The sequence below is a fragment of the Callorhinchus milii genome, unplaced genomic scaffold (genome assembly GCF_018977255.1).
Source record: "Callorhinchus milii isolate IMCB2004 unplaced genomic scaffold, IMCB_Cmil_1.0 Scaffold3, whole genome shotgun sequence".
Taxonomy (NCBI): Eukaryota; Metazoa; Chordata; class Chondrichthyes; order Chimaeriformes; family Callorhinchidae; genus Callorhinchus; species Callorhinchus milii.
Genome location: NW_024704744.1, coordinates 85,057,705 through 85,075,397, shown reverse-complemented (window position 1 = coordinate 85,075,397; position 17,693 = coordinate 85,057,705). Strand labels below are relative to the sequence as shown.

Below are 17,693 nucleotides of genomic sequence, written 5' to 3'. Positions count from 1 at the left end.
GTCCTCCTCTCTCTCCGTCCCTCTCGCCTTCTATCCCCACTTAACCCTCCCACAACCTCCCTCTGTTCCAGTCTGGGAATCCTCCGCCGGGCTCACCGTGGCACTCGGCGTTGGCTGTCCAGCAGCAGCCACACCGACTGCCCCATTCCCCACTACACTCGCCAGCCACCCCGGACACAGACCCGGGGAGCCAACCTCTCCTCCCTCATCCCCATTCCCCCCACCCCTGCTCCACAACCGGGACCCCCCTCCCCTCCCACACACCCTTCTGTCAACCGCTCCCTCCACATCGGACTACAAAACGTCCGCTCCCTCTGTAACAAGGCCCTGGTCATCAACGATCTCATCCTTGATGAGAGCGTTGATATCATGGCCTTAACGGAAACCTGGCTCACCCCAGGCGACACCTTCCCCCTCACGGAGGCCACACCACCCGGCTACACCTCCCACCACATCCCTCGCCCCAACCGCCGTGGCGGTGGTGTAGCCCTTATCTCAAGGACACCACTTGCCCTATCCCCCTACTCCTCTGGCTCTTTCCCCTCTTTCGAGCACCTCACCCTCTCCCACCTCTCCTTCCTCTCACTCAAAATCCTCCTGCTCTACCGGCCCCCTAAAACCTCTCCCACCTTCATCTCCGATATTTCGACACCTCTTACATCTCTCTGCCTCTGCTCTGATCGCCTCATCATCCTGGGCGACTTCAACCTGCACTTCACCCCCTCCTGCTCCATCTCCTCGGACTTCTCCTCCCTGCTCTCCTCGCTCAACCTCTCCCTCCACATCAACTCCCCCACTCACAGTCACGGCCACCCACTCGACTTGGTGATCACCCGGGGCCTCAGTGTCTCGGATGTCACCATTACCGACAAGGCCGTCTCCGATCACCACTTCATCTCCTTCACCACCTCCACCCCCCTCCCCACCTCCACCAGACCCACCACCATCTTCTACCGCCCCTGGAAGAAGTTACCCCCACAATCCCTAACCGCTGCCTTGGAGTCCTCTGAACTCCTCTCCCTCTGGCCTTCAACCCTCACTGACCCCTCTTCTCCTCTCACTCTCCTCTACAACACCCTCTCCTCCACACTCGACACTCTTGCCCCCATCACCTCCCGTACTGTCTCCTACTCTCGCTCCTCTCCCTGGTTCACCACCCACCTCCGCTCACTGAAGAGCCAGGTGTGGGCCGCTGAACGCACCTGCCTCAAATCTGGCCTAACGGTCCACCGACAAATCTGGCTGGACCTCCTCAAAATCTACCGCTCCACTTTAGCCTCAGCCAAGTAGTCCTTCTACTCCAGGGTAATCCTGGAGGCGAAGAATAACCCCAGGCTTCTGCTTTCTACCTATCCCTGAAACCCACCACCTGCTCCCTTGACCCCATCCCCACTCCACTCCTTATCTCTCAGCTCCACCTCCTTGCCCCACATATCACAGACATCATCAACCTGTCCCTCTCCTCTGGCTCTGTTCCCATTCCCCTAAAAACTGCCACCATCACTCCCACCTTGAAAAAACCCTCCCTTGATGCGTCGCAGCTATCAAGCTACCGGCCCATCTCCAACCTCCCCTTCCTGTCCAAGGTACTTGAAAGAATTGTCTCCTCCCAGCTGCGCTCTTTTCTCTCCGCCCATTCATTATTCGAACCCCTTCAGTCGGGTTTCCGTGCTGCCCATAGCACAGAAACTGCCCTGGTCAAGGTCACCAATGACATCCTGACCATCTGCGACCAGGGCTCCCTCTGCCTCCTCGTCCTCCTCGACCTATCGGCTGCATTCGATACGGTCGACCACGCTATCCTCCTCCACCGCTTGTCCTCCCACCTCAACCTTCAAGGCCCTATCCTTGAGTGGTTTAGGTCTTACCTCTCCCACCGTCTTCATTTTGTAGCCACAAATGGCTTTTCCTCCACCCCTCGCACTGTCTCGTGCGGTGTCCTTCAGGGCTCTGTCCTCGGTCCCCTCCTCTTCACCCTCTATATGCTCCCCCTTGGTGACATCATCCGCAGACATGGGGTTAACTTCCACATGTATGCGGATGACACCCAACTCTACCTTTCCTCCTCTACCCTCAACTCCACGACCACCGATGTCCTGACAGCTGCCTGTCCGACATCGAGTCCTGGACGAGAGACAACTTTCTTCAGCTCAACGTGCGAAAAACTGAGGCCCTCCTGATTGGCTCACGTCAGCGCCTCCGCACCTCAGGCGCTGACAGCATCAGCATCCAAGGCTGCACTCTCCACCTCTCAAAGCCAGTCAGGAACCTTGGGGTTCTGTTCGACCCTGAGCTGTCCTTTCTCCCTCACATCCGCACCACAACTGGCACCGCCTTCCATCACCTCCGGAACATCGCCAGACTACGGCACTACCTCACCCCTCACGCTGCTGAAACTCTGGTCCACGCCTTTATCACCTCAAGGCTGGACTATGGGAACTCTCTCCTCGCCGGCCTTCCCGGCACCTCCCTCCACAAGCTGCAGGTCATTCAGAACTCTGCAGCTCGTGTACTGTCCCGCACCAGGCTTCGCGACCACATCACTCCCACCCTCGCTCGCCTCCACTGGCTCCCCATCCCCCAGAGGATCGAATTCAAGATCCTCATCCTCACCTACAAGGCCATTCACGGCCTCGCTCCCTCCTACCTCTCCAACCTACTATCCCCCTACCTACCTGCCCGTACCCTCCGTTCCTCTGGCTCCGGTCTGCTCCACATCCCCCGCCCCAACTGCCCTACCATCGGTGGCCGGGTCTTCAGCCTCTCAGCCCCGAGGCTCTGGAACTCTATCCCCCAGTGCCTTCGCCTTGCCTCCTCCCTTTCCTACTTCAAGGCCGGTCTCACGACCTTTCTCTTTGACCGTGCCTTCAGCTACCCTCTTGACTCTCTACGCCCTCCTCGCTCCCTCCCTTCCCTCCCCTCACCATTTCCCCCCTGCTCGGATCCTGACCAAACTGTACAGCAACTTGGGACGTCCTCCCGACGTGAAAGGCGCTCTAAAAATGGAATCTTGTTGTTGTTGTTGTACATGAACTAATGTAGTTTACTGCATTCGCTGCTTACACTGTGGTCTCCTCTACATTGGGGAAACGAAACGCAGATTGGGTGACCAATTTGCCAAACACCTCCGTTCTGTCACAAGCACAACACTGAGCTTCTGGTTTCTTGCCACTTCAACTCTCCCTCCCATTCACACTCTGACTTCTTCATCCACTGTCTCCTATTCTATTCCAATGAGCCACAGCACAAGCTCGAGGAACAGCACCTTATTTATCTGCTAGGGACCTTACAGCCCTCTGGCCTCAATATTGATTTCAACAATTTCAGACCATAACAGCTCACATTCCCCCTCCCCCTCATCACATTACCACATCATCTTGGTCCCTTTTATCTTTTCTCTCTCTGGTCTGCCTATTTTGTTGCAATCTTTCCCCCCGTTGTTCTGCATTATCAACATCTCTTTTTCCCCGCTTTGTTGCAATCCCCCCTTTGTTTTGCATCATTAACATCTCTTTAACCCGTCATCCTCTATCCTCTACCCCATTTTCTCCTTTGGCTTCCTTGCCCTGCCTCACCTCTCTCTGTTAGGCCTTAAATGCCTCTCCCTCCCAACATGCCCCAGTTCTGACAAAGGGTCATGGATCCAAAACACTTTCCTTTCTCCATAGATGCTGCCTGACCTGCTGAGTGTTCCCAGTGACTTTGTTTTTGTTTTCAGATGTCTAGATAGGAACTGGGTTGACACAGGGTCTAAGTTCTTTTAAGAATAATAGAAAAACTGATTTCAATGTGAAGATTAATTGAACCATTTGCCACATTCTGGACCTTCTGTGATGCTGAAATAATAGAATAAACCATGGTGGAAATAGAATAGACCCTGGTGGAAATTTATTCCCTTCCTGCCTTCCCACTACATTGCTCAATCTCTTCTGTTTCGAAACACACATCAATTTGACCCTTAAAACTGTCACCACTATATGCCTCAACGGCTTTAACTGGTTAATTAATGCATGAGTTTATTACTCTGTAAATCTGTTCTGCCTGACCTTTCCTCTCCTTCCTAATTTATTTCTTAACTTGATGGTCTTTGTAACTTACACCATATTGAATAATTATCTCATATCAACCAACCTTCTCACATAAAGAACTCCAAGTAACTGCTGTAGTGACTGAAAGTAATATGTTGAATGTAAGTTTCACCAATCTGTGTCCAACATAGTCTGATCAATACATTTTGTAGCTGCCTTGTATCCTTTAGGTGCCACCCCCACCCCAAAAAAAAGCTTCCCCATGAGCCTCTATGGTGTACAATTCCTGTAGGTACAAACAATAGTACAAATGTGGGCAGGATAATACTATCCAATATATTGCTCTTAATATGAGGAGACAAAACATGAATCATCAACCACAGACTGTAGAAAAGTTTATTGAATCAGATTTATTTAATTTGTACAGACAAGTTAATGCAGTGTAACCTCATTACATTGCACAGTTTAGGATGCATGAACCCCCATCCCAGATTATTCTGCACATATGCGCATCTAGATGACTTATCTGCTCTGCATTTTCTGGTTCTGTATAATGTACATGGGCATCCTTATGAGAAATGCACTTTGTGTCCCTAAGTAGTTTTCTGATGTCATGGGCTAGTTACACTCTCCCACCAAGGCCTTTATCAACCGTCTTTTGAGAACTGTTAATTGTCATCGTCTTTCGTGCTGGATCCTGTACAATGTAAAGTGCAATGCATCCTTCAGCTCTTTTCCAAAGGTACCTTTATCGGGAAAGAGATACAATAGTTGGTTTAAAGTCAACAAATACAGTTTTTATTTACCTGCTAATGCTCAGAGCTAATTATTTTATTGCCACACCTGAGTCTAATGTGCTGTTTTTTTTAATAAAACTTCTCAAAAAAGAAGCCCAGCCAGGTGCCTATATATGTGGAAACCCATCACCATACTTAGGAGTAACCAAATCAGACAGAGATTTTCCATATGCCACCTACACGTGGAAATTTCCATGCGTGGAACGGAATGCACACTCTCTCCCTGGCTTATTTAGGGTTGCAAAAGTGCTCATCAGGGAAATGGCAGTGTAATTGGTACCTTGATGTCAGCAAAAGTGTTTCCTCCCAACCTTATGGTATGCCAAGCTGGAAACCTGGCTTCAAAAGTAGAAGCATCCTGCTTCCAATACTTATGCTTAATAGAACCTCCCCACTTGAGCGACTTATTAAGGAATCCAGTTGAAAATCATCGTAATTCAATCTTTAGCAGAATTAATAACACGGCAGAATGAATGCCCTGTTTTACATACGTGAGGGGGTAGGAATGAGAAATAGCTATTTAACCTATTCATTTTTCTTTGTGTTTAGGTTCACATTCCTGACCTTCAAACCTCAGTGCCATGGCCATATTTCACTCTCCTCTTTTGAATCAGAATCTATCCAATTTCCCTCTCGAGTGTAAATCATTCTGCTCTATAGGAAACAGGCCCTTCTGTAAGTTTTGTGCTCTCAGTCTAAAACTATTCTTTTAAGTTACATTAACCTGACAATTTCATCAGTCAATAATCAAATCTTGTGTTTCTTCTCTTCTACTCAGCACAAAGAACTTTCAGCCTAATGATTCCTTTTAGGGTTTTGAATACCTAGACGACAGAAACTTGACAAGTTTGGAATGAGGAAAGGGCAGCTTGGTGGATTCATTCAAGAAGCAGCTTATTGATGCTGTATTGGGGAGACAGTAGGTTGGGTAATCTGGATCAATAGGCTGAAGGACTTCATTCATCCAAACCTCACTTGTGCTCATCTCATCTCATAGCATCAAGGTTGGGGGGGACGGGGGCAGGGAGGAGGGCGGTGGGGGGTGGGGGGTGGGGGAGATTGCCACCTTTAGAAAAGAGCTTGTATGGCAGGAACCTTTCTCCTCCCCGTTGGTCACAATAGAGAGCCTTGTAGATACAAAGGGGATACGAGCAGAAAAAGTTCACGCAGTAGTGTAGTTTCACCTCCTAATGATAACAGGATACACATCATTCTTCAGCACATGCACTTACTTGCTCTTCAGAGGAATGAGAAGACTGCTTCCGGTAGTCAGGCAAATAGTTTTGCCATTCATTGACACATCTGATGTGCCCTCCTGGAATCATGAATAGGAATGCTCAAAGATGCATAGCAGGACCAATATAAATGAAATAGATATAATAATCATCATCATCTTTGAATTTGATACAGTGCCTTTGATGTTTGGGGACATGAAAGAATGGGATACAAACTCTGTTCAGTGTTACATATAGTGCCTTTGATGATGCATGTTTGTTACAGGAAATTAATGACCAACTTCCCTGAATTTTGCAGAATTGTCCCCCCAAAGAAAATGTCTTTGTGATTGTTGGTTAAATGCAACAATTTACGAATTGCAGCTTGACTGACAGACAAACAGACAGACAGACAATAGAAGGAACTCTCAGTCTGATTTGCATACTCTTTTAAGAATAGTAATGGACTTCAGTATGTGTCAGACACCCACGCAGCTGATGAAAAAAGGAACGATAAAAAAAATGCAATGTGTCGTAACAAATTTAAAAATAATCATTAATAATAAATGATCAAATTTAACAATACTCATTTTGATAATTGTTGAATTTGTTATGAAATCTAAAGTTTTCACACTAAAGTTCTGGAGCAGCAGATGCATAGAAAGTAGGAAGAGTTCGGTTTCACTATCTCTGTGGCAATAAATTGTATTAAAAAATCACTATTCATGAAAGAATGTGTTGCTTTTGTGCAGCTTTTTTATATAACCCACAAGGGATAACAGGCTTTGCTTCTGAGGAGAGCCTAGAGAAACCAGAGCATTTTTTCACTGAATCTGAGATTTGAGAGGAAATCTGATAGAGCTGTTCAGAATTACCAGGGGGATTGATAAGGTAAATAGGAAGAAATGATTTCCACTGGTCAGTGAGCTGGTAGCTACCTGGAAGGCAACAAATTTGAGATAATCACAAAAAAGGTGTTTTCCTCACACAGGCAGAGGGTTATTACAACATAGAAATGCCCAAACAAAAATGAAAGTTGAAGCAAAATCTACAAAAAGTTGTAAAGAATTGGATAACTCTTTCCAAAAGAAAAATACAAGCGAGTGGGTATGAGTAAAGGACAGGAGAGTGGGACTAAACAGAGAGTCTTTCATAGTGGGCTAAATGGTTTCTTTCTGTGCTGTAAAAACATAATAATAATAAATCGGCCACTCAGTCCACGACCATTTGTCAGACACTGCTGTGCGCAATTGGCTGGTGCGTTTCGCCCACAAAATATACAGTCAATTCACTTCACAGTATATTCTGTGAAGCTGTTTGAGACGTCTCAAAGATGCGATAAGGCACTATATCAAATGCAAGGATAACTATTATACCATTATTATATCAAATGCAAGCATTATACATATGTAAAATCAATCAAACCGCAGTGATTCAAACCAAGACAAGGAAATTAGACTCCATATTGAAAAGCGTAAGGGGAGATTAAAAACTGAATAGATTTATGCATGCAAAATGTCACAAGATAAGTGACAACAGCTTTACACCACCTACCAGCTGCCATATCCAGGTGTCCACATTTGCCTTCTCTTCACTCTCTCCACTTCCGTAGACGACCGTCTGTCAGAGTGACACAAAGAGCCTCTTTACATTTCTCAATCTAACACCAAAGCAAATCAAATTAAACAATGGCATCTGTCATTGTTTTAGCTTCCAAATGACACAGATCTTGCATTCACCAAAGATCGAATATTTCACTGGAATAAAGACTAACAATTTACGACTCTGGCTTTTACCTTAGTTTCAAATTGGTCACCAAACACATCCACGATCTTGGTGTCTTTAAGTTCCTGGCGATGCTGATTGATCCAATCCTGGAATGAAAATGGCTTCATAACTGTAGAGATGGTGTTGATGCAAAATGGGATTTTTTTCATTAACTCATCTGTAAATTGAAGATAGCACAAGAGGTATCAGTTTGGTTCAGTTGGCGGCACTCTCAGATCAAGTTTGTGAATTCAAGACACACATCTAGAATTTTGAGCAACCAGCTGAGCTTCAAGGAGACCTCGCTTTCCTCCTTCAGACTCTTCCTTTGGAGAAGGTAAGTGGTTTCTGCTTGGGGTTTAGCTGGCTTCAAAGTGATGTGCTTGGAATCAGATTTTTAGGATTAACCCTCTGTGGTGGGCTCAGTTGCGTGGGTCCTGAACCAAACAGGCCTGGAGTACTCCAAGGCACTGCTGATGACAGACCGACCAACCAACCTGACTCATCAGCAAGACTTGCTAGGGGGGACTGGAAGCAGGGATTCTTTCCACTCAGCTCCTGTTAACCATGCAAATCACAGCCCTAATAGGCAAAATGGTCCTAGCTGGACAACAGGCAGGAAACTAGGTGCTCAGAGGGGCAGGTTATGTGGTTTGAGCTGGTTAAACTCCAGCTTCAATACACACTCTTGTGATCCCTGTCTTGCTACCTCTTGGAATTAACTAAGCTAAAGTGCATCCCTTCAGAAACTTCATTCCAGATGCAAGGAAATTTCCAAGTGTAGGTGGTGTGCATTACGTGGAACTCTCAGGTTGGTTTGGATACTCTGAAGCATGGTGATGGGTTTCCACATGCGTCTGACACCCGGATTAGCAATAAATAAAAAAATAAATAAATAAATAAAATGTCTGGGACTTGAGTCTTTTATGTAAACTGATACCAGAGAACAGTGCTAGTTGCGATATTATCGGTCTAGCAGATGAGCCCTTAAAATCAAATCCTGTCTGCCTGCTCAGGCAGACACTAAAGATCCCACTGAAAACAAGAAAGAAGTTTATTCCAGTATCCTGGTAAACAATATTCTCAATACTGTACATTGATTATTCACGTCATGACTGTTTGTGCCCTTGTCAGTGCAAATAGCTGTTTCATTTCCCTACAAAAACACCTGTGAAGTTATTTGAGACATAATAAAGCTGTAAAGATGTAAATATATAGTGTAAAATACAGTTGATTTTTGTTCATCCTACCGCCAAAGAAGTTCACAACTTCAATGTTGGACACAAAGACATTTTACATTTGGTGAACTTTACCCTGCAGTCGACCTGGGAACACTCACTTCTGACAAAAAGTATTATAATAATAATCCCTGCAATTGATATAATGTACAAATGTTCACCCCAAACCAGAGGACTAAAACTGAATTATAAATCAGAATGGCAGACTGTTGGTGAGGTGAAGACTGATTTAAATTCTAGGTCTATTTCCTATGTCTTTATACGAGAGGTTAAATATTGCAGCACCTGGATTTGGTTTTCCAGTTTTATATTGTTCTGATCTGAAGAACCTGAAACACAAAGGAAAGAATATTTTACCAAATGCTTTGCTGCTGCAGTACTTTGCGGGGCTATGTTTCAGGAAGAATTGAGAATTGTCCTCGCAGAACAGTGACTACTCTGTTCCAATTCATAAAATGGGATGTTACATATCGTGGTTACTGGATACTCCATACTTCCCTTTGTCTCCCAATATATAATATATACATATTCAAAGACATAACCATAACCTCATAATTCTCTGTATCTCTGAGAAGGGTCTCAAACTAAAGCACTGTTCCTGAAAGCTGTGAGTGTTTACGAAAGTACATGGCAAAGTAAATAGCAAAAGACTATTTCCTTTAAGTTGAGAAAATGGTGATAGAGGGGTATAATCTTGGCATAGCAGAAAGATCAGGGGGAACAACTCCTTCACCCGCAGGCTTGTTAGGTTGTAGAATTCATCACGGCGAGTAGTGATTGATGCTGGACCAACACAATTCAATGCAATTTACATTTATGTAGCGGCTTGCACATCAAGAGGAATTCTCACAGTGCTTCACATTGATGGCTGGGCACTTGAGCTGGTGGAGGGGTGGGAGCTGAAGAGGGTGGGGAGGCGAAAGATCACTGAAAGCACAGTCAATTCAAAAAAGGGAAGCATTCAGAAAGAGAACTGGATAAGCATCTGAGATATAAAAATAATTAGGGATATGAAAAAAGTTGGAAAATGGATCTGACATTTACAAACAAAACCACCTGAACCCATCTTTGAATCAAAATATAGGAGAGGTTGAGTCCTGGAGAGGAAGAAACCATTTACCTGGAGGGGTGTGCTGCCACCTAGTGGTTAACAACAGTTAGGACTTGTGCAAATTTTACGCCATTTTTTAATAGAAGCAGTATACCTTCATTTGTATTGTTGGTGGTAAAATAACTAATAACTACAGTCTCACTACTTGCTGGGTACAAGTATAAAGAATTTGCCTTCACGGCAGCCGTGCCTTCAGCCACTATGCCCCGGAACTCTCTTCCTCAACCCTTTTGCCTCAACCCTTTCGCCGCTCCTTCCCCATCTTCAGGTCGAGCCTGAAGACCTTCCTCTTCGATCGCACCTACAATCACTTTCCCCCTCCCCCTGGCTCAGCCTTGGGCTCTGCCATTGTTAAGCGCTCTGAGACACCGCCCAGCGTGGAGGGCCCTATATAAATGGAAATTGTTGTTGTTGGATTCATACTCATTTATTATCGGTCCAAGCTGGGTACCCAGGTCTTCACAGTAGAACCATTTCTCATACAGCACGTCAGTGGAGTCTTCTACATAATACCTGTAAAAGGAGACATGTAACATCAGACAGTGTTAAATAAAGTTTGAATCAGATATTTGTGAATGTCAAGCCAGTAGGACAAGAAGGCAACCCCTAACTCGGGTGCAAATCCTTGACTGTCTACTGCTTTGGAATGTCCTCCCGATTTGAAAGGCGCTATGCAAATGTAATTTGTTGTTGTTGTACCTTTCTATGGTTCTATCTCTAAAGAATTACCAGGAAGAAGGAGACAAGACAACTTGCACTTAGATTAATTCTATACCTCAAAAGCACTTAACATGGCTAGAGGTTTGCTCATCATATTGCTTTGAATGTTTACAGCTTGGAATTCACGTTTCACTTGATGCAGGGTTTACCATAGATTTCACAAACGAGCACACTGAAAATCTCAGATAACGCACCAAATCGGGTTTGTTAATATCGCACTGTTGATTCTTTAAGCCTGTTTTCTTTTTACAGAGGTTCCACATATTTTAACCACTTGTGCAATGCCAGTTACCTGAGCCCATCAGTTTCTGTCGTTAGCCTCTCTCTCTCGATCACCAGCCCTACAGTGTCTGCCTTTCGCTGAGGGGAATGTGGTATCCGAGCAGGCAGCAAAAACATCTGGAAAGTAAGAACACATTGCCAGTGCTTGTATTTTTGAGCAATCTAATATGAATAATGGTAATGATAACAATAATCTGTGCACCCATAGAATACCTTTCACATCAGGAAGAGCCCTCAAACCGCTTCACAGGATTTACTGTAAAGTGTGGGGACTGAGTATTTTGTAAGGGAAGCTGCAGCCAATTCGCGCATAGCAATGTCCCACAAATAGCTATGAAGTGAATGTTGGCCAAGACACTGGGAGAAAGTCCCTTCCCCTTTTGTACAGTGACATGGGTTCTTTAACATCCACCTGAACAGGCAGTTGGAATCCTAGTTTAATGGGTCATCTGAAAGTCGGTACCTCCAAAACACAGTGCACCCCAGCACTGCATTGAAGCATCAGCCCAGACTTCAAGTTCAAAGTCCTGATGTGGGTCTTGAACCCATAGCCATCTCCCTCTTTTTCTTTTCTGTAGGAAAAGCCCGGCCTCTGCCCTGAACAGCTTCCAATGGAAGCAAGACAGATATCACTGGCTCAAAATCATTTTTGAAAAGCCAAAAATAGAGACCCACATGTGAGCCGCCAGTGGGTTTTGTAACTAGTGACTCCTGAAGGTATACGAACATGTCAGAGGCATAAGCATTAAAATTCCTCTCAGATGTCGATTGATGTTGATCTCCGACTAGACAACAAGAGCCTCCTTTATCACAATCTGGCTTCTTGACATCAAAAGAAAAATCCAAGCAGAATTGGTAGGATTCATCAGTGGTGATAGTGTGCCACTTGTTAACACTGCACTCACCTCTCCCTCTCGAATGTGCACATCCTTGTGTATTCCTTTCTCTATGATCTTCAGACACATGTTACCTCGTAGCTGGTAAAACAACTGGAAAACAAGTTAAATAAAAGATGTTGATAAAGTGATCAGAAGAGTGCGCAATTTTCACAGCCTTGTTTTTTGAGAAGAGAAATAACACTGTATTTATGACAAAGAGAAATGTTCACACTAATTGGGACAGGATTGAGACCATTGTGGATATGAAAACATGGCGGATAATGGGTCTGTGTGTTTCTACAATTGTATGCGTTTTATCCTTTCTAATTGTTAGTGAGTATGTGTGTGTATATGTCTGTCTCTCTCTCATTCTTAAATTTACAATCTGGGCTGACAGTTGTCCTCTGGTTCCTCACTCAAGTGGCCATGAGAGCCTCGCCAGTGAGTGTTGACAGGCTGATCAAGCATTGGGGGTGGTGGGGGGAATTGCAACCAAGCCTGATCCAGTCCTCACTCAATGCCCACAATGCTCACTTTCAGGCAGAGGCTTTTGGCAAAGTGGAGTCCTGTAGCTCAGTGGTTAGAGCACTCGCTTTGCAAGTGAGAGACCTGAGTTCAATTCCAGGCAGGTCAGGGCGAAACCTTGGGCAAGTTTCCTTACTCCACACGCCTAATAATAATCCCTCCAAAACCAAAAACAATAATAAATTGGTCATTTTCAATCTACGACTGTTTGTGGGACATTGCTGTGCGCAATTGGCTGCCGCTTTCGCCCACAAATATACAGTCAATTCACTTTACAGTGTGTTCTGTGAAGCGCTTTGGGATGTCCTCCTGACATTGAAAAGCGCTATATCAAATGCAAGGATTATTATTATTATCACCCAGGTAGCAGGCACAATAGTTAGTTTATCTGCACTGATCTGCTGACACAAAATACTCCACAAAGCATTAACATGCATTTCCCAGACTTTGAACTCCACATTCCAAAATAATTTAGATGTTTGTCTAAAAAAATGGTTCTTTCAAATTGCTTAATACTCTGTAGTTAACTTACCTCAGTAATCTGCAGCTGGCTTGTTTTAAATCTATAGAAACCTAACTAGTTTTCCAGCCTCATCAAACAGTCAGTCAGCCATAATAATATAAATATAATAATCCTTGAATTTGATATTCATGTCAGGAGGTTGTCTCAAAGCGCTTCACAGGATTTATGGTAAAGTGCTATGTCTGTGTATTTTGTGTGCAAACACAGCAGCCAACATTTGCACAACAATATCCCACAAACAGCCATGAAGTGAATGACCTATTTTTAAATTTATTTTGGGGATTTTGCTGGCTAGCCACTGGGAGAAATTCCATTCTCTTTTCGAGAAGTGTCAAGGGACTTTTGCCATCCAACTGAACAGACAGACGGAACCTCAGTTTAACGTCTCACCTCCCATAACGCAGCACATTCCCAGCACTGTATTGAGAAGTCAGCATAGAATGTGAGTTCAACGTCCTGGAGTGGGCTTGAACCCACAAGCTACTGATTCAGAACAAGAATGCCACCAAATGAGCCAGATTAACACAAGTCATGATTTACTTAATAAAACAAACTTAATAAATAAAAGGCAGCAGCCCACGCTCAGTGTGGTTAACTTCGAACCCAAGCACTGTGTGGGAGTTGGGAGAATGGGGGAAAGACACACTGTGAATCAGTTGATTATTAAGACACTGATTGCCTGCAACTGTCAACCCTGTATGCACGAATGAATCCATGAACAACAACTACTTGGATTTATAAACCGCCCTCTACACTGGACGGCGTCTCAGTTGTACGTTACCTCCTCTCCTTCTTCGATATGATAATCCTTCCTAATGTTTGGTCCCCCAACAAACATAACCTTTAACTGTTTGGCATGCCTGAAAAACAGCATGAGGACAGACTAAGTCATTAGTTAATACTTCACAGCTTTGAAGGTATGAGTCAGAATTGTAATGCAGTCTGATGTTAAATTAATGGTTAATAATTCATTCAATTAACTAAAGTGAGTTAGCACTACAAGACTCAACAACACTCCCTTCCCACACACAGACTTTATTTCTTGTGCTAGTCTTGCAGGTCTTTATTAAATCTAAGGCCCCAATACTGCAGTTCAGATAACGTTTGCTGGATTTTGCGAGGCATGCTGTTAAGTATATAATCTTCTATAATCTTCCAAAAGTCTGTGGATACTGGAAAAGTTCCCATTGATTGGAAGATTGCAAACGTAACTCCACTATTTAAGAAGGGTGGGAGAGAAAATAGGGAAAACTATAGACTAGTTAGTTTGATGTCAGTTGTAGGAAAAATTCTTGAGTCCTTAATAAAAGACGTAGTTATGGGATACCTGGAAGACCATAAAAAGATTAGGCAGAGTCAACATGGCTTTACAAAAGGGAAGTCATGCTTGACTAACCTTTTAGAATTTTTTGAGGATATATCCAGCAGGTTGGATAAGGGGGAACCAGTAGATGTGGTATATTTGGATTTTAGGAAGGCATTTGACAAGGTGCCACACAAAAGACTGTTACTCAAGATCAAGGCCCACGGGATTAATGGGAAAATATTAACATGGATAGAAGAGTGGCTATCGGGTAGAAAGCAGAGAGTAGTGATAAACGGATCATTCTCGAATTGGCAGGATGTAGCTAGTGGAGTGTCACAAGGATCAGTGCTTGGGCCTCAGCTATTTACCATTTACATCAATGATCTGGACGAGGACATTGAATGTAATGTGTCTAAATTCGCGGATAATACTAAACTAGGTAGCAGAGTGAGCTCTCAGGATGATGCAAAAAGATTGCAACAAGATATAGATAGGCTCGGGGAGTGGGCAAGTAGGTGGCAGATGGAATTCAATGTTAGCAAGTGTGAAATTATTCACCTAGGTAGCAAGAATAAAAGAACAGATTATTTTCTGGAAGGGGAGAAGTTAGATAGTGTTAGTATTCAAAGGGATTTGGGTGTCCTTGTACACCAGTCCCAAAAAGTTAGTTTGCAGGTGCAGCAAGCAACTAAGAAGGCGAACGGCATGTTAGCGTTCATTTCAAAAGGTTTAGATGCTGCAACTGTATAGGGTTTGGTGAGACCGCACCTAGAGTATTGTGTGCAGTTTTGGTCTCCTTATTTAAAAAAGGACATACTTGCCCTAGAGGGGGTGCAGCGTAGATTCACTCGGTTAGTTCCTGGGATGAGGGGACTGACCTATGAGGATAGGCTGAATAAACTAGGGCTGTATTCTCTAGTGTACAGAAGAATTAGGGGAATCTTATTGAAACTTATAAGATTCTTAAAGGGCTGATAAAGTAGACACAGAGGCACTGTTTCCCCTGGTAGGAGAATCTATAACCAGGGGTCACAGTTTTAAAATTAAGGGTCAGCCTCTTAGAACAGAGTTGAGGAAACATTTCTTCACTCAGAGGGTAGTAAACTTATGGAATTCACTACCCCAGAAGGCTGTAGATGCTCAGTCCTTGAACACTTTCAAGGCTGAGACTGATAGATTCTTGAAAAATAGAGGGATTAGAGGATATGGGGATAGGGCAGGTAATCAGAGTTAGGTGAGAAGATCAGCCATGATCTTATTGAATGGCGGAGCAGGCACGAAGGGCCGAATGGCCTACTCCTGCTCCTAATTCTTATGTTCTTATGTTCTTATGTTTTTAAGTGTCCTCCCTGTTAAAAAAAACTTCTAGGAAGTAGTCATTCAATATGTTTCTATCTCCTGTTCATTCTCTTTTTCAACCCTATTTGAATCTCTTAGGATTTTAACGTCTTCCCTGCCTCCCCTCTTATAGTTGCAATAAATTCCTAGATGACATCTGCATTAAACAAAACAATAGTTGTTTCAGGATTTATTTTATGCATGTTTATCACCAGCACAAAGCCAGCTCAGTGTCTCTCTACAGAGACCAATTAAACAGCCTAGAGAATCTCTGATGCCTCAATCAGTAAATGCAGCAATGTGTAATGTGAGCCAGGAAAATATGACATCTGATCTATAATTGTTCCTTTTATGCCAGGTGCAGTGATAGCACTCTGAATCAGAAGATTGTGGGCTCAAGTCTCACGTCAGGACTTGGAATAAAATATTCTAAGCTGACACTCCAATGCAGTGCTTGGGGTGTGTTGCATTGTCGGAAATCCCGTCCTTCAGATGAGATGTTAAACCGAGGTCCCATCTGCCTGTTCCCATCTTCCTGTTCAGGTGGATGTTAAAGATCACGGCACTATTCAAAAAGAGAAGGGAGTTGACCCCATCTTCTGTTTTACTTTAATGCTGTAGAATTGCTATTTTATTTCAGAAAAAGGATAATAATCCTTGCATTTGATATAGCACCTTATCACATCATCAAGATGTCTAAAAGCGTTTCACAGAATATGCTATAAAGAATGTATGTAAAGACTGTATTTTGTGGGCGAAATGTGGCAGCCTAATGTGGCGCACAGCAATGTCCCACAAACAGTCATGGATTGAGTGACCAAATTATTATTTTTTGGGGAGGGATAACACTAATAGTGATGTGAACCTACAATAGTTTCTCACGGATCAACTTAATAGCCAAATTGATTTGGTATTGAACCAGATTTTGGAATCCTGGCAAGTGCGTTGGGCTGAGAGCTGCACATGTTTTGGTTGGAAAATAAATAAAAAATCAGTTAATCGATTTCACAAAACAAGATAAGCACCTTAGATATTCCAAGCAATATTACACACACACTGCTTGGACTCCGGTTTATCTCCATTCAGCAGAAAAGAACCTCAAACTGTTTGGAAGATTGAGGTGGGGAAAGAGGCAACTTACATAAGTTTGTTGCAGACAGGAGGATTGAAATTCTTCTTGTTGTTTTCGATCCAATGATCTACATTGTAGAGGAGCTCCATCATGATTTGTTCCTGTGGGTTTGAAAGAAGTTTTTGACTATCCTCACTGGTCCCACACAGCAGCAGTCTGGTTTGGTGTCTTAAATGAGCCAAGATAAACTGAGTGTTGAGTTCAAAGCCCCCAATTTTAAGGTGGGTTTTAATTTTGAAAACAAAGGGGTGGGGACAGCATGACCTTCAGAGCTGTGGTGCCTAACCCTATGGGAAGAGTTGGTAATTTTACTCCCTTTGGAAAGTTCATAGATTGTGTAACAGAGAGCGTCTACAGTGCAAAGTGCAGCACACGTCCCACCCAAACGATTGGTCTCTAAGCTCTAACCTCTCCCACAGCAATAGCTGGTTTGAGCCATGAGTGGCTGAGCGCAGCGCAAAGTGCCCCTGATGTTAGGTTCCGGGTTGGGCTGTGTCTCTGTGTGTGTGTGTATCTCCAGCTCAGTGTATTGTCTCAGATAGTTTCTGTGTTTACAGACATGTTGCTCTCTCACTGCGCCGGGATCCCCTACCCGCTGCTCAGTTTCTCTGCCGGTAAAAAAAAGAGGCTGCAAAACGCACGCAAAATGCTAAATCTTTTCTATTCTTTTCAGTCCACATCGAATCAAACAAAAGTCACATTAAATCCAACTAAAATATATTTTAAAAAAACCAGACTAGTCATGTGAGTGAAGAGCCTTTTGCTCACTTTTCAAGTTTCGTTTTTGGTTTTAAACGGGTAACGTTTAAGCAAACGTTGGTTGGTTTCCAATCT

General features: G+C 43.9%; 1 protein-coding gene across 1 annotated transcript; it reads right to left on the bottom strand.

Moving 5' to 3' along the window:
• Positions 1–4,410: 4,410 nt before the first annotated feature.
• Positions 4,411–17,146, bottom strand: haao (3-hydroxyanthranilate 3,4-dioxygenase). The gene is made up of 10 exons (XM_007892438.2): positions 16,869–17,146; positions 13,865–13,943; positions 12,063–12,146; positions 11,168–11,274; positions 10,579–10,668; positions 9,330–9,373; positions 7,836–7,984; positions 7,594–7,659; positions 6,058–6,140; positions 4,411–4,774 (listed from the first exon to the last, which is right to left on the bottom strand). Exons 1-10 carry the CDS (start codon positions 16,949–16,951, stop codon positions 4,651–4,653), a joined length of 909 nt encoding a protein of 302 aa, XP_007890629.2. The 5' UTR covers positions 16,952–17,146; the 3' UTR covers positions 4,411–4,650.
• Between the last annotated feature and the right edge of the window lie 547 nt (positions 17,147–17,693).

What these genes read in the sequence shown, in the direction of transcription:
- haao (XM_007892438.2), bottom strand. Translation starts at nt 16,951, where the DNA reads ATGATGGAGCTCCTCTACAATGTAGATCATTGGATCGAAAACAACAAG. An exon ending in CCTGTCTGCAACAAACTTAT is followed by an intron (nt 13,944 to 16,868) that starts GTAAGTTGCCTC and finishes GCTGTTTTTCAG; the next exon opens with GCATGCCAAACAGTTAAAGG. An exon ending in ACACCTGGATATGGCAGCTG is followed by an intron (nt 6,141 to 7,593) that starts GTAGGTGGTGTA and finishes TCATGATTCCAG; the next exon opens with GAGGGCACATCAGATGTGTC.